Below are 27,021 nucleotides of genomic sequence, written 5' to 3' on the forward strand. Positions count from 1 at the left end.
AGGCAGAAGCAAGATACCCTTTGCCAGGTAGCTCAGGCCAGCACACGGAGGGTTAATCCTCTGCCATTTGTGCTGCTAATGATTATATGCACTGTAATATCAAAGCTGTAGCTATTTATTTGCCATTGAGCAGGTGCTGCTGCTCCCACAAAGCAAATTTGCTTTCTCCTCCTGATGAAACAAGCAAAATAAAGGTTGCTCACGTCCCATTTCAGATATGTTTTTTTTTTTCCCTGTGCACAAGCTGAAAGACAAACACTGAGTGGGAACTAGAACACATATTATGCAAGAAACCATATAATCTAGGAGCATCTCTGATTTGGCTGCTGCTGTCACAGACATGTATTTCACTGAGAGGCTTCCCCCCCACCCTCTCTTTCTTTTGTTCTTACTGGTTTATCATCTGTGCCTTTGTCATTTTGTTCCGTCTTCTTCTCTCCTCGGCCTCTTCACAATGAATCTTCATTTTCCCTCTGACACACTTGTATCTAAATTTCCTTATTTCCTGCCTTTTTTTATTTATATCTGTTGCCTGGTGATTTGATCATGCTGTGGAATACAGGATTAGCAATCTCCGTGTCCTTGGGTACTGCTCAAGGACACCTGTTCAGCAAAGCGCTGTTTTCTTCCCCATTTTAACCCCTTCCAGTGTGTCTGCGCGTGCACGCGAGTCAGAAATAACAATACCTTTAAATATCTCCAGCGCTGCATTAGCGGGATGTTGTAATCTTCATTCTTCAACAGCTGGCATGGCCCTTTCTAAGAAGCTTACGTGGGAATCTGAAGAATGTGACTCGGGGAAAAAAAAAATATTAATTCATACTCTTTGAACTTTGCAAATAGTTTAACAGCTGTTCCTGTAGAGATAGCTTAGACTTTGGTGGAGAGGGAAATGCTAATTCAGCCATTATCATCAAATGGGGTACCTGTAATAGTAATCCACCTGCATCTCCAGGTCCCTGCTGAAGGCTCGCAGAATCCCTTGCCTCAGTGTTATTTTTTTTTTCATTAGCAGATATAGACAAGTGCTCGTAGTGTTACCCAGCGAGGTTTGAAAGGACTGCCTGATTTGACAGAAATTAGAAGAATCTGAGCACTAGATTGGAGCAAGCCCTGCTAAGTCACTAGGAAGGTTCTTCCCCTGGCACAGGTGTAGGGCCCACAGCTTGGTCACAGCTCGTGCCACCTGGCAGGGCTGCTGGCCCTTCCTCTCCTTCCACTGGCCACCAGCCCTCTTGCAGGCACTCTCTGCTCCTGAGCAGGTGACACCCAGCCCTTGGTGGCTGTCCTCTGTCAGAGGATTTCATTTGGGTGATAAGCCTGGGAATTCTCTGGAGAAATCAGAAGCAGGAATCTTTCAGGATGCTTTAACTAATGGTAATTGCTGTATTATTATGGCTTTGTCCATCCCTTCTCTAAAGGACCGTATCTCCACCAGCATAAAGGAGGAGTTCTCTTAAAAACCATGCAAATAGTTCCCATAGCCAAAGCCCTTTATGTAGCTGTCCTCAGGGATGTAAGATGCTCAACAGCTCCTACACCAAAGCTGGGAGAGACTGGGGGTGCTGGAACACGGCTTAACCAGCAACTTCACGATGGGCATCGTTGACAGGGTCTCCCATGTCCAAGCTTGTTGACCTCAAGTCTTAGCAATCCAGACTTTAGCTATCAGTCTGAAGGAGAGGTGCTGAGATTTACACAGCAAACGTAGCTTGCGCTAGTTGGTTCTAATGTGAGCAGGGACAGAATAAGTCTTCCCCAAGAAGGGAGCAGAAGGTGTACAAAGGAGAGTGCGAGGAGATGAGGAAGAGCTGGGAAGGAATAAGGATGACGTGGCCGTGTTTGCTCCGTGAATTTCCGATGGCTTTGTGGAGGCCGTATGCAAAGAGAAGGGTGGTGTGGCAGACGCCGCTGGGCACAGAAGAAGTATTTTAGAGTCATCTTATGAATAAGCCACAAGTGGTGATCCCAAGAGATATTTTGCAGGGAAGTCAGTAATAGTTAGAAGAAAACCCCTCCAGATTTACAAGCAGAATAAATTCCAAATTTATACATTCAAGGGGGGGAAAATAGTCGTGGAATCATAGAAAGGAGGATGAGGAGAGACTTAAGAGGTCAACCAGACCATACTGTTGCCTGAAGTCAGGATCATCTCTACTTAAGCCATTCTTGATGGATGTGTGCCTAATCTGTTCTTAAACCCTCAATGGTGGAGATTACACATCTCCCCAGGCAATCTCTTCCCGAGCTTAATTATCCTTAACTGTTAGGAACACTTTCCTCTTGCTTAGCCAACATTTCCCTTGTTAAAATTTAAGCCTGTTGCGTCTTTACCCGTCTACAGTAGATGCAGAGGATCGTTCAGTGTCTCCTTTGCTGTGTTGATTTTGGAGGCTGTGGCTCCTCATGGTCTTCTCACTAAAGTGAGTTCTTCAACTCTCCTCCTGGACACCTTTGCTGCAGTTTTCATTCCTTCTTTTCTGTTGATCCATCACTTTTTTTGAAGCAAAATGCTCCAAACTCCATCTAGAATTGCAGCAGAGACCTTTTCACTTGCAATCAGTGCACCCCTTGATTTTTTAGGGAGAGTTTGGGTTCTTTTCATCATTCCCCAGGCTTGGGAAGCAGCATTTCTGCTACAGCAGGCAGGCTGGGATGCAGAGGTTACCAATAAGAGCTCCGGCTGTCACTCAGTGCCTGCGCGACACAGAGCTGTTCGTGGGCGTCAGCGGGGTTTGGAATAATTGTCTTCTCTAATTAACTGGTTATCAAACAAGAACATTTCATTACGGTACAATTACTAGCTGCTTTGCTGAAACACAGAGGTGTCAGGATTACGATCCCAACATATGCTTCTTACAGCTCTGATTTTTTGTTTTCATAATCACTAACCATTCTTGCTCCCCCCCCAACCCGCCCACTCACTTAATGACTAATGAATCCTCCTGCTAACGAATAAGGAAAATAAATCAGCAGGCATGGCAGGTTAGAAAGAAAAACATGCAAAATGTTTTGAGGATCCTTAAATCTGATAAGTTACTTTGAAATTAAAATCCCTGGGAGAAAATGGGATTTAATTAGAAAGTAACATGGTTTTGTCAATGTTTAAATTAAAATTTTAAAGGTTATAAATACCGCGCTAGAGCTGCCTTTACACAGAGGATTCATGAGAAGTTTTGTTCGGATCCACTCTTCCCACGTCACCTCAGCGTTTCCCCAGCAGCAGGAGGAGGTTTTGCTGCTCAGGGTCCTCGATGGAGCTCAGTGTGGGTGCAGAAACCCCCTCATGCAGGGCAGGATCCTGACAGGAGACCCTTAGGGATGATTTTTTTTACAATGAGGGTGTTTGGACAGTGGCCCAGGTTGCCCAGAGAAGTTGCGGATGCCCCATCCCTGGAGGTGTTCAAGGCCAGGTTGGATGGGACTTTAAGCAACCGGATCCAGTGGGAGGTGTCCCTGCCCATGGCAGGTGGGTTGGAACTGGATGATCTTTAAGGTCCCTTCAAACCCAAAACGCTCTGTGAGTCTGCAGTCACAAACCAGATAATCCACCAGGAACCTTCCAGAGCTAGAGAGAGCATCAGAGGCAACACCAGCTGGGCTCGCCCTCTTATCTTTCTCTGTAGCCCTGCTCTTGGCCACAGCTGGAGCAGGGGCTGGCCCGAGCAGCACAGGGGCTCCTCCTTGGTGTGATCCCTCTCTCCCTTTGGAGGCTGCCCCCTCCCAGTCTTGCTGCATCAGGCAGCACCTAGCAGCACTTTCCAAGTAGGAGTGAGGCATTGTCTGAAAAAGCCGGGGGCAGGTGGAGTGGAAAAAGAATGGGAGGGTGTAGGAGAAAAAACAAGTGATGGGCATGAAGTTAGGCACAGAATTTATTGGTTACTCATTTATTTGCATTTAGGTTAAGGGAGTCTCATTTACCTGCCCTCTCGCTGTCCATAAATTGCAGGTTTTTCTCCAGACAAGTCTTCCTAATAATTAAATTGGTCTCCACATAGATGTGAATATTTTGATTTCCCACTGTCCCAGACTTAAAAAAAAAAAAAATCAAAACAAAAATCTTGGTATTTTGCTGTAATGGAGGAAAAAAGAAATAAATATGTTTTCCATACATCAGCACCAGCTCTGGCCACTGCCTGAGATACAGGAATTCATAGTTCATTGCTCTGTACAGGCATCAGGTACCACATTTAAGACCATCTGCTTGCAGCAGAGCGTACAATATTTCAGAGGCGTTTGGTCAGACACACAGTGTGAACGTTGTGGTTGTCCTGTGCTGGGACAGGAGTTGGACTCAATGAGTTGGGGTTGTTCAGCCTGGAGAAGAGACGGCTCTGAGGAGACCTTATAGCGACCTGAAGGGGCTACAAGAAAGCTGGGGAGGGACTGTTTAAAAAGGACTGGAGTGATAGGATGAGGGGGAATGGGTGTAAACTGGAGCTGGATAGGAGCAGATTTAGACTGGACATGAGGAGAAATTTCTTTACAATGAGAGTGGTGAGTCACTGGAACAGGTTGCCCAGGGAAGCTGTGGCTGCCCCATCCCTGGAGGTGTTCAAGGCCAGGTTGGGTCTTGAGCAGCCTGATCCAGTGGGAGGTGTCCCTGCCCATCGCAGAGGGGTTGGAACTAGATGATCTTTAAGGTCCCTTCCAACTCAAACTATTCTATGATTCTATGATCCTGGGGGGTCCCTTCCAGCTGAGGGCATTCTGTGGTTCTCTGGTGGACACTGCTCATTCCTGCTTTACAGTGAACACTGTAGCAGTAGCGCTGGTGTCATTGCGATGGGCGAGGATTGTAGAGAGAGGTAATGGCTTTTATTAGAGGAATCAAAGCAGTTTGAAGAAATAGTTGCTTTTCACGGGCAAACTCTTCTTCAGGCTGACATTTGAAATGTAATTTTGTTCTGAATGGAGCACATATAATACTGCCTGAATACCATAAAGCCAAAGACAAACTTAGGAAAACACTCCGTTTCAGTAAATTACCATCAGGGACCTCCAGTGTGTCAAGTCAAAATATTTCACTACGTGAATCTCTCAGATTTAGCAATGAAAAGATTTTCCAACTATTTTTAATAGAGTTTATCTGTACTGATTTTAAACTGAAATTCAAGTAACTTGAAAGCTTAACCACTGGAAGGTTATTTTCCCTTCACAGGTCAGTGTTAGGGAGGCTGGGATGCAGCCACGGCCTTGGAAGTTTGCAGGGGAAAGGAGCTAAATATCCTCAGCAGGCTTCAGTGTCTTGATTGTTGGAAGCTGCTGTTGTTTTTAATGCAGAATTTTCATTGTATGCAAATCTGTTCTAATTGAAATCAACTTTTGGTGTGCCGCTTGAGGAAGGCTTTGAGTTTGCAGCAGGGGAGAGGGCTGGTGGGTATTTTTCTTGGGAGTTTCTGGCTTTTTGCTGAAATTCTTAGTCTGCTTCAAAATATTCTTCTCGCTTGCTCAGTTTAATCTGTTTAACCCCATGGGCACTCACAGGCTGGATCGCACCATTAGTTTTATACACATGGAGGACCAAACTCTGGGCACAAAGGGGATGAGCACTGTGAAACAATCGTGAAGCGTGTCTCATTACAGGGGAGAGATGGAAGAATAAACAATAATTTGCTCTTACAAAGCTTTGTTATTTTTGTTTCTTAGCATAGCAAACTCCCCGTGCTGTCTCCCTGCAAGTCCTAGCTCCACAGGTCATAAGTTTAGGCAAAATTCTCAGCTTTTATATGATGAGAAAGCACTTCCCAGCTGTCAGGACTGCAGAGGAGAGCTGGAGTTTTGAGCTATAAAGGCTTAATAAAGGGAAAGCCAAGAAAGTGAAGGAGTAGTTAAGGACTTCTGAAAGTCTCACTGTTTTTCGAGTTAGTCCTATCTTTTGGGGATTTTGGTTCTTGTCTTGCTCTTCCAAGAGCCTGCACTCTCCCTGGTTCCTGCGGGGAAGTGATTTCACTGAATTCACCCTAGAAAATCAGTCTCACAGCAGATGTGTATAAATATCTGCCTAGGCACGCAGACCGCTCTGCTCTGGGATGCCTCCAAAATCCCAGCGTGGTCCAACCCAGGGGCTTTATTTGCTCAATTTGGGGTAAATTCCTCTCCAGCAGAAATGAGGTTTTCATGCCCACATGCATGCAGGAATGGCCTCAGTGGAAGGGGATCCCACTGAGCAAGCAGCCTGCAGCCAAACCCGGCAGCAACCTATAATACTTTATTAATTATTATCCATTGCTTGGTTCTTTCAGGCATACAAGAGGAAAACAGAAGCGGCGAAGAAGGAGTACCTGAAAGCCCTGGCAGCGTACCGGGCCAGCCTCGTCTCCAAGGTACAGCCCACGGTCGCTGGATGAGGCAATGCTGAATGAGTTGCAGCTCACAGATCTCTCCAGGGAGGAGCAGGTTTATAAGAAATACGAGTGTAATTGTGCTGTCAGAGCTGATATCGGTGTTAGCCACCTTCCCAGGGAGCTAAAAGAAATGCTAAAACAGTTAGGGTGGGTGCCAGGCTGCCTTCTGCTTTTAGCCCCCTGAAATGAGACCCCGCTGTGGGTCGTCTTCATCAGCAGGTGGTAGGCAGGGGAGAGATGTCCCTGCTCAGGGATACGAGGTCCCTGCTGCCTGTCCCCCCCACCAGTGGCTGTTCCTGGCCAGTTCTCAGAGTAGGGAGTGACTGTTGGGGCAGGAGGCTAAGACTCACCATGGGTGACACCACGGACTGGCCCAGGAGAAGGTGCTTAGGGAGATGGTTTAGCGGTGGAGTTGGCAGCGCTTGGTTAATGGTTGGACTTGGTGATCTTAAATATCTTTTCGGACCTGAATTATTGTATGATACCAAGGTGATACCCCAGCCCTGGGCCCACCAGCCAGCACTAGGCAGCAGCCAGATGCCAACACGCTGCCTGCACCACGATCCAGGCACTTGGACTGTTCTGGCTGCTCAGGACCCTGGGTCCTGCTTTTCCTGTGCACACTCAGCTGCGTGCAGGGGTTTAAGGGACTAAAACCCATAACTGCAGGTTGGTGAGCATGTGAGCATGACCCACAGAGCCCATTTTGGTCCCTAGTAGTGAGCTTCCAGGGGATTTCAAGTTCATACAGGAACTCCCAGTGCTGCAAGGCTGCATCTGGGGCAATGTTTTTTGAGTAAAAAACCCCAGCACAGTGTCATCCTGGCTGCTGAGTGAGAAAGGATGTGGAGTATCATTACCCAGCTCACTGCAGGACAAAAACCTCGTTGTCCAAGCCAGAAAATGTCCTCTTGTTCTTCTCTTTGTCCTGCAGAAATGAGGCCACCATTGTCCTGTGCATTATAGACCCCACCAGGGCTGCAGGAATGCACGGGATTAGGAAAGCAGGGATTTTACAGTCCTATTCGTTCTCTATTGCAAGCAGAAGTGATTTTTGCACCCACCTATGTGGATCTAAGGACTGAGCTGCAGGCGGGTAATTCACCTTCACACCAGTTCATGCCCCTCCAGTGCTCCAGGCTCTGCTGAAGGCACAGTTGATTTACCAGACTTTAATTTCCCAGGTGTGGTTGCTGCACCCATCCTTGCAGTCACCCAGTGAGCCACGGGGCTGGAAGTGCATGTGCCGGCTGGTGACAGAGGAGCAGGAGCCACGGGGGGGTCCTCGGGTAGCTCAGTTGGACAGATAGATCTCTCGAGACATGTAATGATGTTTCCCTGCTTCTTTCCTCATCCTCCTCCATTCTGTTTTCCCACAGAGCTCTGCCGACCAGGGGGAGACGAAAAGTGCCCAGAGCAATCCACCTTCCAAAATGATTCCTCCCAAGCAGCCCATGTACCCGATGCCACCGCAGGCTTCCTCGCCCTACCCCGGCCTGGGCTCGTTCCTGTCCCCATCGGACCTGCAGAACTACCGTGGCCACCCTCACCCCAGCCTCTCCCGGACCCTCACCTCCAAACCCATGCTGCCCAGCATCAGTGCCTCCCCACCACCTTCCTTCCAGATCAGCCCCCCCCTCCACCAGCAGCTCACCTTGCACCACCCGCAGAGCTCCCTCCTCAGCCAGCCCCTCAGCATGCAGCAGGTCCCCCAGCAGCCCCTCCTGTCCCCACCCATGGCACTACAGGTACAGCCCCCCATGAACGCCTCTCCTCCTGGGCAGCAGGTAGGTGCTCAAAGGGCTCTCTCTGTATTGATTTCCCCTTTTCCCCTTGGGTCTGTACATTTCTGGATGGCTTGGGGGATGTTGGGTGTTGATGTCACCTCCAGGGCAGGTTTCTCCAAGGCTTGGAGCAACCAGATCCAGCGTGAGCTGTCCCTGACCATGGCAAGGGGGTTGGAACTGGACGATCACAAGGGTGATCAGAGGGCTGGAGCACCTCGCATATGAGTACAGGCTGAGAGAGTTGGGGTTGTTCAGCCTGGAGAAGAGAAGGCTCCAAGGAGATCTTATAGTGACCTTCCAACACCTGAAGGAGGCGGCAAGAAAGCTGGGGAGGGACTTTTTACAAAGTCTTGTAGTTATAGGACTGGGGAAAAGGGTATAAACTGAAGAGGGGAAGATTTAGACTAGACATAAAGAGGAATTTCTTCACGATGAGAGTGGGGAGGCATTGGCCCAGGTTGCCCAGGGAAGCTGTGGCTGCCCCATCCCTGGAGGTGTTCAAGGCCAGGCTGGATGGGCCTTGGGCAGCCTGATCCAGTGGGAGGTGTCCCTGCCCATGGCAGGAGGGTTAGAACTGGACAATCTTTAAGATCCCTTCCAACCCAAACCATTCTATGATTCTCCTGGCTCCATCAGCTACCAGATCTCATCATTGCAGGGTGGTGTCTTCAAAAGCGTTGAGCTGGGAGGACAAGCACCCTCACAAATGCAGCAGATGTGTGCAGCCAGAGCAAGAAGAGCTCTTTCAGTGGGGGAAGGAGCCAGGAGAATGAAAAAGAGGACAGGGAAGAGGGATATAGAACAGATATTACTTGCAAGAATTTGCATTCTGCAAGGTCCCACTAGGGGTGGTTTCATGTCCTGGGCTTGGACACACTGCTGTCCCTGGGCTCCTGCTGCGCTCTGCACTGTTGCATTTAATGGCTTTAAATTGGAGGAAGGGAGATTTAGATTAGACATTAGGAAGAGATTCTTCACTATGAGGGTGGTGAGACACTGGCCCAAGTTGCCCGGAGAAGTCGTAGATGCCCCATCCCTGGAGATGTTCCAGGTGTTGAACAGGGCTTTGAAATGCCTGATCCAGTGGGTGGGAGGTCGGAACTGGATGGGCTTTAAGGTCCCTTCCAACCCAAACCGTTCAATGAATCTATGATTTTGGGGGCATGTTCATGCAATATTATTAGATCTGCTGTTTCTCCTGCTGTGTATACTCCTGTAACACTTTCCTTTCCACCCTGCAGGACTTCTCACATATTTCATCTGAGTTTCAAAACAGTGTTGGACCCCGTTCACCTGGTGCATCAAACCCTCCAGGAAGCACTGAGTGGGACAACGACTACCCCAGCAGAGAGTGTGGGATCAACCACTGCAGGCCAGTAGACAAAATAGCACATTGCTAATGCCCTTTCTACTTTCTGAACCGTAACAGCGTACAGTAGCTGAGAAACTGCCTTAAAATGTACCGCAGGCTGGTAGGCTGATGGTTGATGAAGTTCAAGGTTTCCTCTTCTCTATAGGCTCACTGAGGTGATGCTATGGAAGCAGGTAGCTTAGAAATCATAGATAAATTCTTCACTGGGCTTGAAGAGGTTGCCTTTTTTTTGTCTTTCCATACCATTAGCAATGGAGAAGTTGGACATGCTTCCTTCTTGAGCAGGCCAGGGAAGCCCAGTCTCCCAAAGAGAGTTCCTGGAGGTTTGAAGGTGCCCAGGGCCCTAAGCAATGTCCTTCTGTTCCTAAATGTGGCCTATCGCTGAGGCCACAGCATCTCATAGTTGTCTCTATAATGGGTCCTTTATCAGCCCTGGGGTTTTACAAGGGTAGTGTCCAAAGCCTCATCCTCCACACAAAGAGTCACCTCCAGCCACCTGCACCTTGCAGGAGAACGCCATGGACATCTGCATGGTCCTTCCCCAATATGCTCTACATGCTCTGGAATGTCTGTGCAGCACAAAGGTCCCTTCAGTGCTGCTTGGCTTCCCCGGTAAATAAAAACATCGGGATAGTCTCAAAACTGGGGAGCAGGGAAGGCATGAAAGCTATTTCCAACCTTTGCCTCAAGCGCTGCTCTTGGCTTAGCAAGGATAGTTTGGAGGCTGCTATTGTGCTTTGTAAAACAGGCACGTGGTTTGCTGGGAGAACAGGTAGGGAAGGAGGCTTGGTAGCTTCTGAGTATTGTTTGATTTGCTTGAAGTACTGTAACATAGCGCTTTCACTGGAGATAATAGCAAGCTCCCAGCCTTCTCAGAGCACAGCTCCCATCTGTGCCAACTGTGCACTTACAATTGCTGGGCTGGGCACAGACTGTACAGACATTTATTTATTTTGGGGAAATAAATAACTTGCTGAGCCATTAGAATATTCTGCTGTCTGCCTCCCTGAGGGGGTTCAGCTCTGTGGAATGGCCAGAGACCTTTGCGTGGTCCTTCCTGAAGTCTCTGCAGACAATGCAAAAGAAGGAACCTTTTGGGGATTCAGAATCCCTTTAGATGCTGTGAGCAAAGTGCTGAAGATGCTTGGAGGGTTATAGCACATGGATTGCAATGTCCAGAGGTCCTGAGCAGAGGCAGCTCCTACAGAAATTGTCCCACTTAGAAATAAGCATCACTACTTAGGGGATCCGCTGGGAAAACACTTGATTCCCTCTGCAAATCTCACTGTCCAGGCCCCATGCAGAAAACTCAGGGCACTCTAGAAACAGGTGAAATGCTCCCATAGTAGTCAGGATTGAGTTTTGAGTTGCTAAAACAAGCTCTGTGACATCTGGCTGGAGTGCCATATTGTAAGCAGAGGGCCCATGCAATTCATGATCAAAGCTCACGCATTTCATGCCTTTGTTACAGCAGAAATATCGAATTTCATGGGTCTATCACAGCTTCCTGGAAACAAAAATCATTCTAAAAGCAGACAGATTATGCAGAGACTTCCAGATAATTATTGGAGTAGATTATGACAATGGACTTAGATGGATATAGATCAGTACTGCAGAGAGTGCTTAGTGCACAGAAAAATGTTGTAGTCTCTGCTAAGGGAGGAGCCCGTCTCCCCTGAGCAGAGACACACGGACTGCTGGCAGCCCAGCTCCCAAAGCTGGCTGTTTCTTATTTATTGTAAAGCCTGGTGTGTCAGCAGCTCCATCAACTCCTACTCACCCCGATACTTGCTGCCCGAGTAGCATCCACACACACTTGTAGGACCACAGCCCCACTGAGTCTCAAGATTACCCTGATGTCAAGAAAAGAGATGATCTGGTTCTCATCATCTTCCTATCTGAACTGCTTTCTCCAATGTCCTTTACATTAATTTGCAAGCGATGTTCAAAGCTGTCCTTGGGCTCCTCCGCATCGCCGTGCCCTGAGCTGGGTGTGAGGGTGCAGGATGAGCTGCGTGTCTCAACGGCCCCGGCCAACAGCGGCTTTGTCAAAGCAGTGAGAAAGGGAAGGCAGATCTCGTTGTGTGTGATTCATCGGTTCAGTTTTAAGTATAATTGGGAAGTCTCTGGATCACATAATTGCCCATTTCAACCTCAAAACTGCATCCAGCTTAATTGCAATTAAAGCAGCACTCTGAGGAGCAAAATCAGCAACTGGCCGGAAAGAAAAGGGATTATTTTCTGTTGTGATGTGGTTCATCCCTACAGTCTCAGATTCCTGAAAGAGAGGATTGTACCAGTCTCCCCAGCATACAGGCATTCCCATCTTGCTCTCTGGGTTAGGATTTTTATTTCACGTCTGACCTTGCTGTTTCTTTAGCTCCCAACGTGTGTTGGCACTGGGTTAGCTGGGATAAAAACTCCCAATCCTACATTTCCTTTCGTGTTTGTTATCCAGACAACTTCTGAAAAACTAACAAGCTTGTCTTTCTCTCTGTCCTTCTCCAATTAATAAGGGAACTACTGTCAGTTTTGTTTTCCCCAGTGTATCAGTGCTAGTTAAAATGCCATTAAATGATGCTTCCTCCCTTATGCCCCTCAAATTCAAAGATCCTGTGAACAGCCACTCCTTAATTCATAGCTCAGCCATGTTAGAGAGAGAGTTTTAAATGTTTCCTAGCTTGTGCTCTTCCCATTTCTAATGATTTGTGCTTCTGACTTCCATCCAATTTCCCTAGCTCTTTCTGGGCTTAAGCCCAAGCTCTCCTACATTGCTAGCAAAGACACAGGTAGTGTTTCTCAGTTCCTGCTTAGTACATGCCTGTCACTTCCCACAAGCAACCGCAACGTACTATTATATTGCTTTTTGCAATCATATCACAAGATACTTCTACAGTCTCCTGTCTCCCTCACCTGACAGCCTCATTCCTGCACTTGCTCATTCCTCAGCACCCACTGAGTCTCTGTGTTCTGCAGTGGCTTTCTCCAAGGGAACTAGCTCACCTGGATCAAGGGTGCAGCTTGGTATACAATCACTTGCAAATCTTTCTTAATTTCTCAAAGTACTTGTTTTGTTCCGCTCCATCTTCTGATCACAACTCTTTCCATACCAAAGCTTCAGGCTTTTGTTTACATTTGTCTCCTAGCATTTAGGTATTTTGGTGATAACAACTGGATTCGTCTCTGCATCCCTCCTCTCATTTGCAAGGCATGGATTAGGTTCTTTTTGGACACCCTCATTTAGCAACATTTCTCCCCTCTTCCCACTCTCCTTTGGGCTAAAAGATGGGACAGTCAGTTATGCCTTGTCTAGACACACAAAACCGTGTACAACCACTTCATCTGGATGCTTATAACCTCACTAATTCACTAATGATGAAGTGATCCTCTCCAAATTAGGGAATCTTCCAAATCAGAAACTAAATGAGCAAACACTGTAAAAAAAGGCAAGGATAAACCATCACAAATGCACTTAGTTTGGATTCAATTATTTACAGTAATACTTTGTAATGAACTGGGAAATGTTCTGTAGCGTATTTTGTAAAGTTAATGAAGTTTTAGTGCTGGAATACCTCTCCGCTGCTCAGTGGCATTAAATCTTTGCTGAGTGCAGTAGGAAAGACTCTGCATTTTAAATGTAGATTATAAAATGTGGAGATTAGCAAAGTGCAGGCTCTTCTGCACTCTGTCAGAAGACAGCTCTATCAACAACAGAATTACCTTGCTGTCTGCTATTCGCCTATCATTCCAGTCTTAAGCACACCCACACCGGAATCTCCCAAAGCTTTGTAATGTTCTTCACCGTCTTTTAAAGCCAAGATGTCTTTATGGAGTCAATGATATTTCCATCAGGTCTGTGTAGATGATAAGACCTGTTAAAATGCCTGGATTTCAAAGCAAAACTGCATAGGGCATCTGTCAGACCGCTCAATACCAGGCACTTGGGCTCCTGGCAGAGAGTTGTGCCGTCAGAGAGTTGTGCCTACAGAGAGTTGGCCATGTAGAGGTGTTCCTTGGGCAATTGGCCATGGAGAGTTGTCCTAGACCCCCACACGGAGGGTGGAAGCACCGGGTACTACAGGCAGGGAAGAGAGCAGTGATACATATCTGCACATCTTGCCGTAGAGCCATCCGCACATGGGTTGTCTCAGTGGTGTAAGCTGGCTTCCCTCTCCAGAACACACCTAGATCTCTTGAAATCAGTGTCATCGCTTCAATAATCTGGTCAATTCAAGTTCAGATGGGCCAGGGATGTGCAAAGCACACAGCCTGGCTGCTGTTCCACCAGCCCTCCTCCTCCGTAGCCTCCTGCGAGGAAGAGAGCACCACAGTCTTCCTTGGGTTCCTTGTATCTCCTGCCGTCTTCATCAGACCCATGTGGAGGATCAACTAATCCTGCTGTCTCAAAGAATTTTTTCCCCTGACTTCCTGATCATTAATTTTTCTCATTCTACTTATTTTGGGAGAGGAAGACAGAGGCATCAAGGAGGTGGTGTCTCCTGCTCTCATGCTCTTCAGCCATGAAACTTATGTAAATTCTTCTGGACACCTGCAAGCCTCTTGGGGCAGAAGCCCCTCTGTTGTTTTTTGAGACACCCTGCTCTTTATGCATTTTATCTAAAAGCAAGTATACATTTTCTCCACAGTTTGGCCTAAGTACAATGTGTGACAAAGAAGGTGCCTGGTGTCTTAGGAGCTGATTCCAGGCACAGTGCTCCACAACATGATGATGGGGCTGGTACCAGCATCTGCAGGGAAATCCAGAGTTATTTCTCCCCTGTAGCGAAAAATTAAGCCACTGGAAGGAACTTATGACTTAGCCCTTATTGTTGAAATTCAGAAGAACTAAAACTGTGCCAGGCTCTTACTTTTAAGTACCTTCAGCCTGGTCTAGTGGGAGGTGTCCCGGCCCATGGCAGGGGGATTGGAACTCTTTAAGGTCCCTTCTAACCCAAACCATTCTATGTTTACATGAATCTATGGTTCATCTCTGCACATCCATCCCTAGGTGCTGAATACGTTATGTTTTGCATTATGGTGTGTCATAAAAACCATGGCATGGCTGAAAAGGGATGTGCAAATGCTCATTTCAGCTCCCCCAAGTGACTTCCCTGCCCTGCTCACCTGCTTCTCCTTTCTCTTACAGCATGCTGCCAAGGGACAAGGCGCTCTACCTCACCTAAACTCAACATCTCTTTTCAAGGAGGCTCAGATGAAGGACACTTGAGAGGGTCTATCTTACAGAGTACCCGAAGAGGCACCGAGCAAGTCGTACAGACGAGAGAGCTACCACTGCACCTCGTCGCTGGCTTCGTTTCCAGGCTCTAAGAGCAGTTTTCTTTGATTAATTTTGAACTCTAAAGTCTACTTTCTGTGGAAGCCCAAAACCTCGTAAATCATGAAGAACAAAAAAAAAAATATATATATACACACACATAAAAAAATAAACAAACACAAAACCAACAGAAAAAAATAACTAAGGACACCGTTTTTCTGCTTGCCATCAGCTTAGCTACAGACTATTTTCCTAGTGAACTGCTTTTAGATGCAGCATAAGCCCAGGTCTGGTGTCCTACAGCATTAGGCCAGCTCAGTAGGAGGATGCACTCTTTTTGACTTGCTAACAGCACTAAAATTTGTGCAAGAAATGTGAAGTTCGTGTGAATATTGTACATGCAAAGGCCTTGGATGTCTGGCAAAACAAAAAAAAAAAAGCATACAAAAAAAAATAAAAACTATTGCTAAGTAGGTGGGGGGAGAGAGCAGAAGGCAAAATCCGAGAGGAAAAATGTGAAAAAGATGATGAAAATATAATTTGTTGGATAGTTGTAAGTAGTTTACTAAGTGTTTTAGAGCTGTGCTAAAGACATCTTTAAGATTTTTTTGTGAAAAGAATTAGTAGTTTACTTTATAGTAAAAGCATTTTATATTAATTGTAGCACATTTTTTAGTTATACATAGAAGGGAGACGTGTATAAAAAAAACAACAAAAAAAAGCCTGCCAAACTTGTTTCTATTATTTGTACAGCAAGAAATGGACAATTTATATCCATGTTGTATGGCATTATTATATTTTTTCTGCCATATGTCCATCTATTTAAAAATTGCTGACAATGATTTTAGTCTATTTATGAAAAATTAGAGAGCATAATTACAGTTTCTCATAAGGTGCATTTTTGGGTTTTTTTTATTTTTTATTTCAGTTGATGGTGCTGCTTTCGCAGTGCCCAGCACATTCGGTTCACAATGCTTATCTTACCTTTCTTTATAATAAAACATATGAAAAATAGAACTGAAACAGTCTCTCCTTATTCTGAGGGCGCGCCCTGGAAATGTCCTAGCCATCGAGGTCCATGCCTCGTCCCTGTCCTCCTCAGCTTTCACACATCCCTTGCTCCTTTCCCGTCCCATTATCACTTGCTTTCCCTTTCACTGAATCACAGGATGGTTGGGGTTAGAAGGTCCTTCTGGAGCTCATCCAGTCCAGCCCTCTCTAAATCAGGGTCACCTCCAGCAAGTTGCACAGTAGCACATCCTGGCAGCCCGTTCCGGTGCTCTGTCACCCTCACAGGAAAGAAGTTTTTGCTCATGTTCTGGTAGAACTTCCTGGGCTTCAGTTTGTGCCCGTTATCCCTTGTCCTGTCCCTGGGCACCACTGAAAAAAGCCTGGCCCCATCCTCCTGACCCCTGCCCTTTAGATATTGATGAGATCCCCTCTCAGTCTTCTTATCTCCAGGCTGAACAGTCCCATGTCTCTCAGCCTTTCTTCATAAGAGAGACGCTCCAGTCACCTCATCTCTGTGGCCTCTGCTGGACTCTCTTTGGTAGTTCTTGGTGTTTCTTGAGCTGAGGAGCCCAGAACTGGACACAGGACTCCAGATGCGGCCTCCCTAGGGTAGAGTAGGGGGGAAGGAGAAGCTCTCTCACCCTGCTGGCGGCACGTTTCTCCATGCACCCCAGGATACCCTTGACCTTCTTGGCCACAAGAGCACATTGCTGGCTCGTGTTGTCCACCAGGACTCCCAGGTCCTTCTCCACAGACCTCCCCATCTGATCAACCCCTCACCTCTACTCGTTCTGGGAGTTATTCCTCACCCCTCTTGCTCGAGGCCAATACTACTTCATTAAAGACACCCCGATCACCCCCAGCACCCCTAGCACTGAGCGATGGCAGGTGAGCAGTTTTCTTTCATTGTCATGAAAGATGCAAACTTTACCCTCCTCAGAGGGTACTTTGCTTTCTCAAGCAATAACTGTTGCTCTATGCATTTGCTTACAAAACTATCTGCTGCCCCAACCCCCTCGATCCTCCTCCCCTCTGCAAATCCATGAGCAGATGGAAAATGTCCTCACAGACATGAGGGTCCCTGAGCTGGCTGGTGGCTGCTCTCAGGTGCCCACAAGAGCCCCATTTCTAACTTTTCCTGGGATGGACAGAAAAAGGGTGGAAAATCCAAGGATGGAATTAACATTTCCACCTTTCCATAGCGAGGATGGAAAATTCAAATGGCATAAAAAATAACCCAATGTGAAATTTCACACCCTGGGCCACCTGCCTGGAGGAGACCTATGAATTAATGTACCGTTTTCAGGCCATTTGTAGACGCAGCTTGGCCACAGGAGTCTCAGCATGTCATGTCAGGACCACACAAGTTACAGTCATTCAGAGAAGGTCTAATTTCTTCCAGCATGTATTCAAATGGAAATGTGCTTTGGGGCATGGTGGGCTTAGACCAAACTATCCCCAGGAGGCTCTCCTGGATGCTGGGAAAGGTGAAGATGATGGTACCGTGGCAAGGGAGAGCAAATCCCTGGAGCAGCAGGACCCCACAGAGGCTTGCAGAAATCCAGGCAAGTCACGGACTCCTTCTGTAATCAACCTGACATAAAATCTATGTTCTCCTCCACTTCTGAGGCCATCACAGTGCTATTGCGAGGCGATTGAGTTGCAGTCCTCTCTGCTGAGAACATTTGCCTTCTCAGCATGAGAGAGATGTGAAATCAAGATGTAACTCTGCGAATCAACTTTCATTAGAGCAGTTACACTTCTAACCCCAAGCTTTCTCCTTTCTGCAAGTATAAACAGAAAAAGTGATTGTTCCTTGTCTCATTGACTGTGAGGATTCTGTATTTTACTCTGGTGTAAGCACAGCAACATCTTCTCAACCCGGCACAACTGCTGTGGAGATGGGCAAGAGAGAAGAGCTGCTGGATGAAGCTCTAAATCATAGAATGATGAAATAGTTTGGGTTGGAAGGGACCTTAAAGATCATTTAGTTCCAACCCCCTGCTATGGGCAGGGACATCTCCCACTGGATCAGGCTACCCAAGGCCCATCCAGCCTGACCTTGAACACCTCCAGGGATGGGGCAGCTACAACTTCCCTGGGCAACCTGGGCCAGGGCCTCCCCACTCTCATCGTGAAGAAATTCTTCCTTATGTCTAGTCTAAATCTTCCCCTCTCCGGTTTATACCCTTTGCCCCAGTCCTATAACTACAAGACTTTGTAAAAAGTCCCTCCCCAGCTTTCTTGCAGCCCCCTTCAGGTACTGGAAGGTCGCTATAAGGTCTCCTTGGAGCCTTCTCTTCTCCAGGCTGAACAACCCCAACTCTCTCAGCCTGTCCTTGTATGCGAGGTGCTCCAGCCCTCTGATCACCCTTGTATCCTCCTCTGGACCCATTCTAACAACTCCGTATCCTTCTTATGTTGAGGATTCCAGAACTGGGCACAATAAACCAGACAAGTATTGTCTTCCTCACTGGTGGCCACCATAAGGCTATGAAGCTTCCCTTTTATCTCTGTAATTTTGAGTCATTTGAAAATAAAACAAAGAGCATAATAAAACTCCCTGAAGAGAAGCAGGAGCAATAACATCTCATCCCAGCTTGGCTAGCAAATGATGAGCAGATAATTAATCTGCAATACCAGAGATGGGAGATTTCTTCTAAATATGTAATTATTAAAATAGGGGGGGGAAATAGGACATTGAGATGAAAACCTGTCTTGAGTTATCACAGCAAGGAGTTACAACTTATTCCAGGGAGAGTTTCCAAAATGTTCATTTTTTTGCCTGTGTAGCAGGTAAGTGGCCTTGAGACTCTGAAATCACAGGGAAGCCATTTCCAGTCCTGGGAGATCTGGAAGACGTCTTCAGTGGAAGCACCACATTACACCGGGTCCCTCTGCTTTGACTTTTCTCAAGGAAAGTGCCCATCCACAATGCCCAGCAGCCCCGTGGACGTGCGCTGCAGCAGCAGCCCCCAGATACATCATCTTTGTGTTACTGTTACAGTGGGTTTGAAGCCATCCAAAAGTCTCCACTGAGAAAGTCTCCTTGGTAGCCAGGTGACTTTGCCAATTTAGAAATGACTGTGCAAAGCAAGATCTACACATTTAATGACTTTCTAGCCAGCTACCCGTATTACTGCAGCCTGCAGGCAATGGCAAAGTGTTGGTGGTTGCCACAGGGTAGCCGTGCAGGACACAGCAACCAATCTCCACTCACGGTGGTGCGGGAGCCACCTCGGGGATGTAGGGCAGTTGGCTATTATAGAGGCCAGGGCATTAATGAGAAATTGTGAGATGATCCCACCCCGCTTTAATCCCTGCTAATCTCTAAATTTGCATGATGGCAGCTGTGCTTAAACAGTATCCCAGCTGTTGGCTATTTGTCGTGGAGCTGGAATTACTCCAGGGAAGCAACTGGGAGATGAGCCTCCCATCCATCATCATGATTGGTTCAAAAAATGCATCCACTCTCCACCGCTGGGTAGGCAGGCAAGGAAAAACCCCTGTGGTCAATGGTCCAGGCAGTGATGGTGCGGCCAGGTAAGTCTCTCCTTGATCTGAACCCTTGGTCTGTTATTAACTTTAGTAGAAAATGGGGTAGCTGGGTCTCAAGGAGCAGCCTGATCACACCTTGCACCTCAGGGCAGGGTAAGCTTTTCCTAAACCCTCCCTGTGTACCAAACCTCCCCTTAAAAACCTTTAAATTCCAGACAGACAACCTAAATCTCTCTCCCCTCAAAGCAAATCCCTCACTTGTGAACACAGGGAAGAACTTATTGCTTTCCTTGTTGTGCTAATGTTTTCCATGTTTGAAGAAGGATATTGGCCCCCCCTCACCTCCTGAGCAGTTGCAATTGCAGAGGTCGTGCTCCCAGGCAGGACGAGCTGTGGTGCTTCCAGTTTTGGTCAAGAAGCACTAGTGAGGTCCTCAAAAGGCTCCAAACCAGCTTTGGGGCAGAGGACTCACAGGGCAGGTGTGTTCTGCAGAGCCACAGGGGAGGAAGGACCCAGGCATGTGTTCCCAGACATCAGGCTAATGATGGAGTGAGAAGTTAAGAGGCATGGGCAGGGAGAGACTGGGCTAATTGCCTTTGGTTTATGAAGACATAATTAGCAGCGCTGTAGGATGTAATGGGAAGTTTAATAAATCTCATTAGCGGGATCTTGGCGGTATTAACTCTTCAAGCACAGAAATACAATGCTCCGGGCTAGCCCAGGCAGCTTGGGATGGGATGGGATGGGATGGGATGGGATGCCTCCCAATAGCAATACCCAGTTCTCACGGAAGCAGGGATACCCACCAGCATCCCACCACCCCACTGGAACACAGCCTCCCACATGCCCAGATTGTCCCATGGGCTGGTGGTGTGCAGAAAGGGTCTGGACTTTGCCTGTGGTTTCAACTTAAGCACCAGAGATGCCCCAGCAGCACTGGGAAGACAGTTTTTCTTTGTTACATCTGTGTTATTATTATTAAGATGATGGAATGGAAGGGAAAAGAGTCCTGACAAGCAATATTGAAAACTTTACGCAAGAAAGATCAAAGGAAAGGACTTCATTTGACAAATCCCAGGACACTGACAACCACGGGACATGCTAGGAGCAGTAGTCTTGTGCCAGCCCCAGTGAGATCCTGGTCCTCCACCGAGGGCAGCCCTGCATCTTGTCAAGTGTGCCCATTCCCCAAAGATCCCATCAGGGTCAGGGCTGCTGTGTGGTGCTGGTGGTGACAGCAGTGCTCCTCACCATGCTCCTGCTGGAAGAAGAGCGGTCAGACCCAGAGCAAGTCCATGGCGAAGGAAACATGCAATGGTGCTGTGACCCAGCTCCTGGGACAACCCCCACACTCAGAGCTGGGACCCTTGTATTCCAGCTCAGCAGTGCCATGAAATCAGGCTATGAGGTTGTATGTCAAACCCAATTTGGCTCTGCAGCACCTCCAGCTCATCATCCCAGACATACCTGTGCTTCACAACGGTGGTGGCCACCATCAAATACTTCCATCCATGTCACGAACCAACCCATTGGGACAGGTATGGGGTTGATGGGGTCCTCGCTGCATGGTGCAAGTAGACAAGGTAGCTGAAATATTCTTGACTGTGAGAGTGCTGAGGCACTGGAACAGGTTGCCCAGGGAAGTTGTGGCTGCCCCATCCCTGGAGGTGTTCAAGGCCAGGTTGGATGGGCCTTGGGCAGCCTGATCTAGTGGGAGGTGTCCCTGCCCATAGCAGGGGGGTTGGAATTGGGTGGGCTTTAAGGTCCCTTCCAACCAAAACTATTCTATGACTCTCTATGAGCCTCATCAACAGGACCCACTGCCCACAGCCATCATCAGGTGATGGAAATGCTCTACCCATCAAGCAAACATGACATGATGCAGCTTCGCCATCTTTCTGAGGAGAGAAGGACCCAAAAGAGAGATTGTGCCTTGCTGTGACAAACCACAGTCACTTTGCTTCCATTTATGCTTCACCCTGCAATGGGAGCTTTGCGTGGCCTGACCCAAAATACTCAGCATGACCTCAGCAGCCAATCACACAGTGCAGAGTGCAGGCAAAGTACTTACTCCAGTACACAAGGAGTGCAAAATTATCCATTTGAACAATTATTTTTGAAGAAGAGTAATGAGAGGAATAACAATTCTTCTGGATGAAATACTGTGTTGGCCAGAAGGGCAATATGGAATCAGATTCCAGATCAGATGTTTTATCACTGTGTCCTCAACTCTTCTTGACTTTCAACTGCAATCTGATAAATCAGCATAATACCTGGCACAGTAATTGTTGTAGATTTTATTCCTAGTGGGGTTATTTTATTACACTGCAAGCACATTAGAGAGCTATCTGTTGCTCTGCCATTATTATTTGTAGGGACAGAAGGTCAAATAATGCAGAATTTACACAGCAGGTATTTTTGTAGATGATACTGGTGAGCTCATTTGCAGGTATTCATGCAGTTCGTGCACTTTTAGCTTCCAGCCCATAAGTCTTTTTCTCTCATTTCCCTTTCTCTGGGTGATGGGGAAGGGAATTTGGCTCACAACTGCTGATGTTTAGCTGCCAATCAAGCTGGGCTGCGGCTAAACCGTGACAAATATCTAGGCAGAAATGGCAATTTCCTTCTAGATTACATCCTGATCACCCACGGGCTGGTCGTGTCTCACAGTAGCGTATGGCTCCCTCCATCCCTGATTGAAACCCACATTTCAGTTCTAGGGGGAACACCAGGACCACAGGCTGCACCCTACAACAAGAGCAAGCAAGGAGAGCATCACATGAGCTTTCAGACCCACCTCTACTGCAGTGAGCTTCATGCAATATCCCCTCACACTTCATGCAAAGGTGGCAGCAGGAATCTGGTAGCTGGATGTCCAGAGTCAGGCTGCCTCTCTCCGTGCTGTTGGAGCACACGCGTAACACTGAATCCTTTCAGTTCCCTGATTAGCAGCTTGTAACTCTCACAATAAAGAGGAGGGCTGGAAGAAGGCCCAGGGATTTGGGATTTCTCCAGGAGACAGAACGGCTTGGGGGAAGTTAGCAGAGAAACACGATAAAAGCATTTCAGAACATATTGAACCTTTTTTCTTTTGCTGGAACACACAGACACTCACTAGATACCGGCTCCGGAAGCACTACACTGCAACTAGATGTATTGGCTTGGAGCACAGTTTATACTAAATTTTTTCTCTAGCAATTTACACAAAATATTTCTGTAGTTATGTGGGGAGTTTTTGTAATTAGAGCCTTATTTGACTGCTTTAATTGTGGCTGGTCTTTTGGCAGAGGGCTTGAGTAATATCACCCTTTAGAGGGTGGTATTGTCTCCCACTCACCTGGATGATGGGGGATACAGAGGAAAAAAAGGCCACGAGCACTCCCCTAGTTTTCCTGCCAACACTCTGGAAACGGCAGATGTAGAGGCTCCTCCAGCTTCTAAAATTATCAAAGGGAAAAGGTGGGACAGGATGGACTTAAAGGTCTTTTCCACCCTCAAAACATATCTCGCAGAGTTTCTCACATCATCTCTGTCACTGAGTGAGCGTTGGGGAGGACCATGGCTTTGCTGCCCTCTCTAGAGGGATTCCAGCCTGTGAAGTCAAGCTGAATTAATGAAACCCAGAGCAAGATACACTGATTACCATGGACAAAAAGCTCTTCAGCCCACTCCCCGCTTTCACCTGGGTGGGTAAGTCCCATCTTCCCCACTGGAGCTTCAGCTGCGCTCACCGGGGAGCCAGCTACTTGCCAGGACTGTCCCCTTCCCTGGCACCAAAATGCTGGCTCAAACCCGGTAGAAAACAGTGTTAGCCACAAAAACTCCACAGATTTAGGAGGATGTTTCTACCAAAACAGCAGGGGCACTCAGGACCTTTCTCAGTAATTGGTAGTTCCACTAGAAACACGTACAGACCAAAGCCTACATCAGGTTTGGGGCTACAAATATCAAGAGAAAAAAATAGTTAAATATGTTATTTTGAATAGTCGGAAAGGAATCTAAATTTGTGCTGGAAAAAACCTACATTTACAGATTGGGAAATTTTGATTTCTTGACCCTCACCAGCAATTCAAGGCTCCCAATCTGGAGCTTTATGTTTCTAGGTTGTTTCTTTTTCTTTGACCCCTTCATAACACTGAATGCATTAAAGCAAGAAATGCTCAAGAATTGATTTCTTTTCTCTGCACTGGAATGTCTCGACACTTCACTTTTTTTACTGTTCAAGTTACCATTTTGACACAGTTGCAGGCATTATTTAAAGCTATAGAGTTGAAAAGATTTAAAAACCTGGAGATAATAAGTCTCCTCTTCCCTATAAACATTTGCCATCCAACCCTTTGTATTCTCATTCCTGGCACAGAGGGAGAGAAAGAGAGAAACAAGAGAGAAAAGGGAGGAACTGGAGACATGAATAATTTCTTCTTTCTCAAAACCCAAAATGAAAAGAAAATGTGAATAAAGAATGAGAAAGAATTTTTTTCTTTCATCTAGAAATTTCCCATGAAAAGATAATAATGCACTTCTACTGCATCCTTCTCTTCAGTTCCTCCAACACACAAATCCTTTCCCTCGCAGCCCAGGCAAGAAGGCAGGGGACTGCAGAGCCTCCAAGGGGAGAACTGAAAACCCTTTGGGGCGTCTCTCATTCTGGATTTGCGTAGACATTGGCACCGTGGAGATACAGCCTCTGCAGGATGCTCCATGCAGGGCAGTCATGCAAATAATCAGTCCAGCTCTTTAGGAGTGGAGTAAACACAGAACGGATCCTTTCTTCCATGCTTGGATGTTCTCCTTGGGGAAAGTGTTGCTTCACTACAATGAACTGTGTAACGTTTCTCCTGGAGAAGAGGAGGCTGAGGGGAGACCTCACTGCTCTCTACAACTACCTGAAAGGAGGTTGTGGAGAGGAGGGAGCTGGGCTCTTCTCCCAAGTGACAGGGAACAGGACAAGAGGGAATGGCCTCAAGCTCTGCCAGGGGAAGTTCAGGCTGAACATTACAAAAAATTTTGCCACAGAAAGGGTCATTGGGCACTGGCAGAGGCTGCCCAGGGAGGGGGTTGAGTCACATTCCCTGAAGGGGTTTAAGGGATGAGTGGACGAGGTGCTGAGGGACATGGTTTAGTGATTGGTAGGAATGGTTGGACTCGATGATCCGATGGGTCTTTTCCAACCTGGTGATTCTATGATTCTAAGTTCAGTAAGAGCTGCCAGCCTGGTAATGCTCCTGCACAGTCTAGCATAGATAAAAGCAGGTGGGAGTCTTAGCCAGTATCATAGAATCATAGAATGAGTAAGGTTGGAAAACACCTCAGAAATCATCAAGCCCAACACCACTGTGTCTACTAAATCCTGTCCATAAGTGCCACGGCTACACGTTTTTTAAAGACCTCCAGGCATGAAGACTCCACCACTGCCCTGGGCAGCCTCTGCCAGGGCTTCACCACTCTGTCGGTAAAGAAATTTTTCCTAATATCCAATCGAAACCTCCTCTGGTGCAACTTCAGGCCATTCCCTCTCATTCAATCCCTTGTTTCTCGGGAGCAGAGCCCAGCACCCACCTCCCCACAACCTCCTTTCCAGGAGCTGCAGAGAGTGATGAGGTCTCCCCTCAGCTTCTCCAGGCTAAACAGCCCCAGGGCCCTCAGCCGCTCCCACAACCCCTGTTCTCCAGGCCCTTCCCCAGCTCTGTTCCCTTCTCTGGACGCACTCCAGCCCCTCAAGGTCTTTCCTGCACTGAAGGGCCCAAAACTGAACCCAGGATTTGAGGTGTGGCCTCAGTCCAGGGGGATGATCCCATCCCTGCTCCTGCTGGCCACCCCATGGCTGATCCAAGCCAGGAGGCTAGTGGTCTTCTTGGACCCCTGGGCAAATGCTCACTCATGTTCAGCTGTCGAATGGCACCCCCAGGGTCTTTTCCACCAGGCAGCTTTCCGGCATGAAGGATAATCTCAGCACTAGTTTCATCACAGCCTGCGATGAGCATGCAGGAGCCAAACAAATGGAGGCATTCCCATATCCATGCTCAGTGCTGCAGGTGCTGGTGGAGCCCACGGGGAACAGACTGCAGGATACAGCCAGGCTCATGTGCTCTCCCAAAATAGCATCTCCTTGCACTGCTTCTGGAGACACAAACGGCCTCTCTGATGGGATATCAGCTTCAGACAAGTACAGCAGCACTCCAAGCTCCCTTGAAGTCCTGCCTTGTCTTATCAAGACTTAAGTATTTGCCCTAGGATAACCTCCAAGTGTATCAAGAACAAAATCCCATTAAATGCTGCTTGCCTGGGAACTGGCTTGACCTTCCCTTGTGTCTCCATCTCAGAGGTGCAAAGGAACTGTTTGGCTGTGACAAACAAACCTGAGCAAAGGTTTTCCTCGAAGCTGGATGGTATCGTGAGTGCATGGATTGCCAGTGCTCAGCTGGTGGTTCCTAGAGAGCCACAGAAGCCTTCTGTTCATGCAGCTTTTCCCTCTTCTTCCTAATTATAACTCTTTAGGCATAAAATATGCTCTGGGGTTTCAAGCAGCAGTGAATCTAATCTGCAGCCAACATACCTTCGAATGCACACAGGGCTCTGCAGGGCAGGGCTGGGGGGTCACACAGGGCAGGGCTGTCACCCCACCTCGCAGGCGCCTTTGGGGCACACAGCTCGCAAAGTCACTGGATGTTGCTCATGGTCGGGAAGAAGAGCTTTTCAGAGCCTTGTTACTGGATTTGTAGAGCCCTCAGTGCACCTGGTATCACAACAGCACAGCTTTCTCCTGGTTTTCTCAAGCCTACTCCTCCTCAAAGCAGTTGGTCTCTGTGGTCCTCTTGACCCTCTCTATCCTGTGTATGGTCAGATGCCTCGCAAACTCCTCAGGGTTCTCATAGAGACAAGGCTCAAAATGATTAGCCAAATGCATCTCCCAGGCTTCAACCACATGTAACTGTCTGCAACCACATTTTGCAGAGCAATGGTTCAGCAGTTCTGCTCGCACCCCAAAACACAACTGGTTGTGGCCCATACAGCCACCAGGCAGTGCAGCTCACTTTTGTGCTGGAGTTACACCTGGGTGAAAACAAGCCTGGTCTTCTCCCGCAGCAGTCGTGGTCCTGTGACAGTCCCTGTCCTGTGGTGGCTTTTATCCTGCAGTGGTCCCATGTCCCTGTCTTGCTGCAGGAGGCACAGCTGCAGGAAGGCGTCACCACACTCTGCAGGACAAGGTGAACCCTGCACCCCCTTCCATGCTCAGCACCCAGCCCAGCTGAGGCTTGGAGAGGTAAAACTTGCCCACCCATCCTGCTTTTCATTGCTTTTCCTTTCCTTCCTTGTAAGATTTGCATTTTATAAAACCAACCTGTAGCCACCCTGGCACGAGGCTGTGAGAGGATCGGCTCAGCTGGCCACCCTGGGATTGGACACGGTCACCCAGCCACTACACTTTCCCTGTTCAGATTTATTGTTGCCATAAATTAAACTTTTATTTGATTGTTTGGTGTCATTTCACTTTAATTTAGCCTGAGGTTATTATGAAACATTGACGACTCTCTAATTTTCCTTATTTGGGTCTTCACAACACCTTTTATGGACATCTCAAGGGTCAACAAGATGGGCAGGCCCCAGTTCATTCCTTTCTCTGGGAGTAGAATGCACTTTGTAGTCAGGATCCCAAACCCATCAGACAGCAAGTGCATTGCAGGACAAGGTTTGCTCTGCCCACAGATCCACACCAGAGCCACGGGGACC

The 27,021-nt window shown here is 47.5% G+C and overlaps 1 protein-coding gene across 1 annotated transcript in view; it reads left to right on the forward strand.

The window, feature by feature from the left end:
• The window catches only part of TOX2 (TOX high mobility group box family member 2), a 162,499-nt gene extending 146,733 nt beyond the window's left edge, over positions 1-15,766 (forward strand). The window contains exons 6-9 of the mRNA XM_069871763.1: positions 6,246-6,326; positions 7,727-8,134; positions 9,376-9,506; positions 14,653-15,766. Coding sequence (XP_069727864.1) covers positions 6,246-6,326; positions 7,727-8,134; positions 9,376-9,506; positions 14,653-14,689 — 657 coding nt within the window. The 3' untranslated portion in view covers positions 14,690-15,766. The remainder of the gene's footprint in view (positions 1-6,245; positions 6,327-7,726; positions 8,135-9,375; positions 9,507-14,652) is intronic.
• The last annotated feature ends 11,255 nt before the right edge of the window (positions 15,767-27,021 follow it).

The sequence above is a fragment of the Phaenicophaeus curvirostris genome, chromosome 18 (genome assembly GCF_032191515.1).
Source record: "Phaenicophaeus curvirostris isolate KB17595 chromosome 18, BPBGC_Pcur_1.0, whole genome shotgun sequence".
NCBI lineage: Eukaryota > Metazoa > Chordata > Aves > Cuculiformes > Cuculidae > Phaenicophaeus > Phaenicophaeus curvirostris.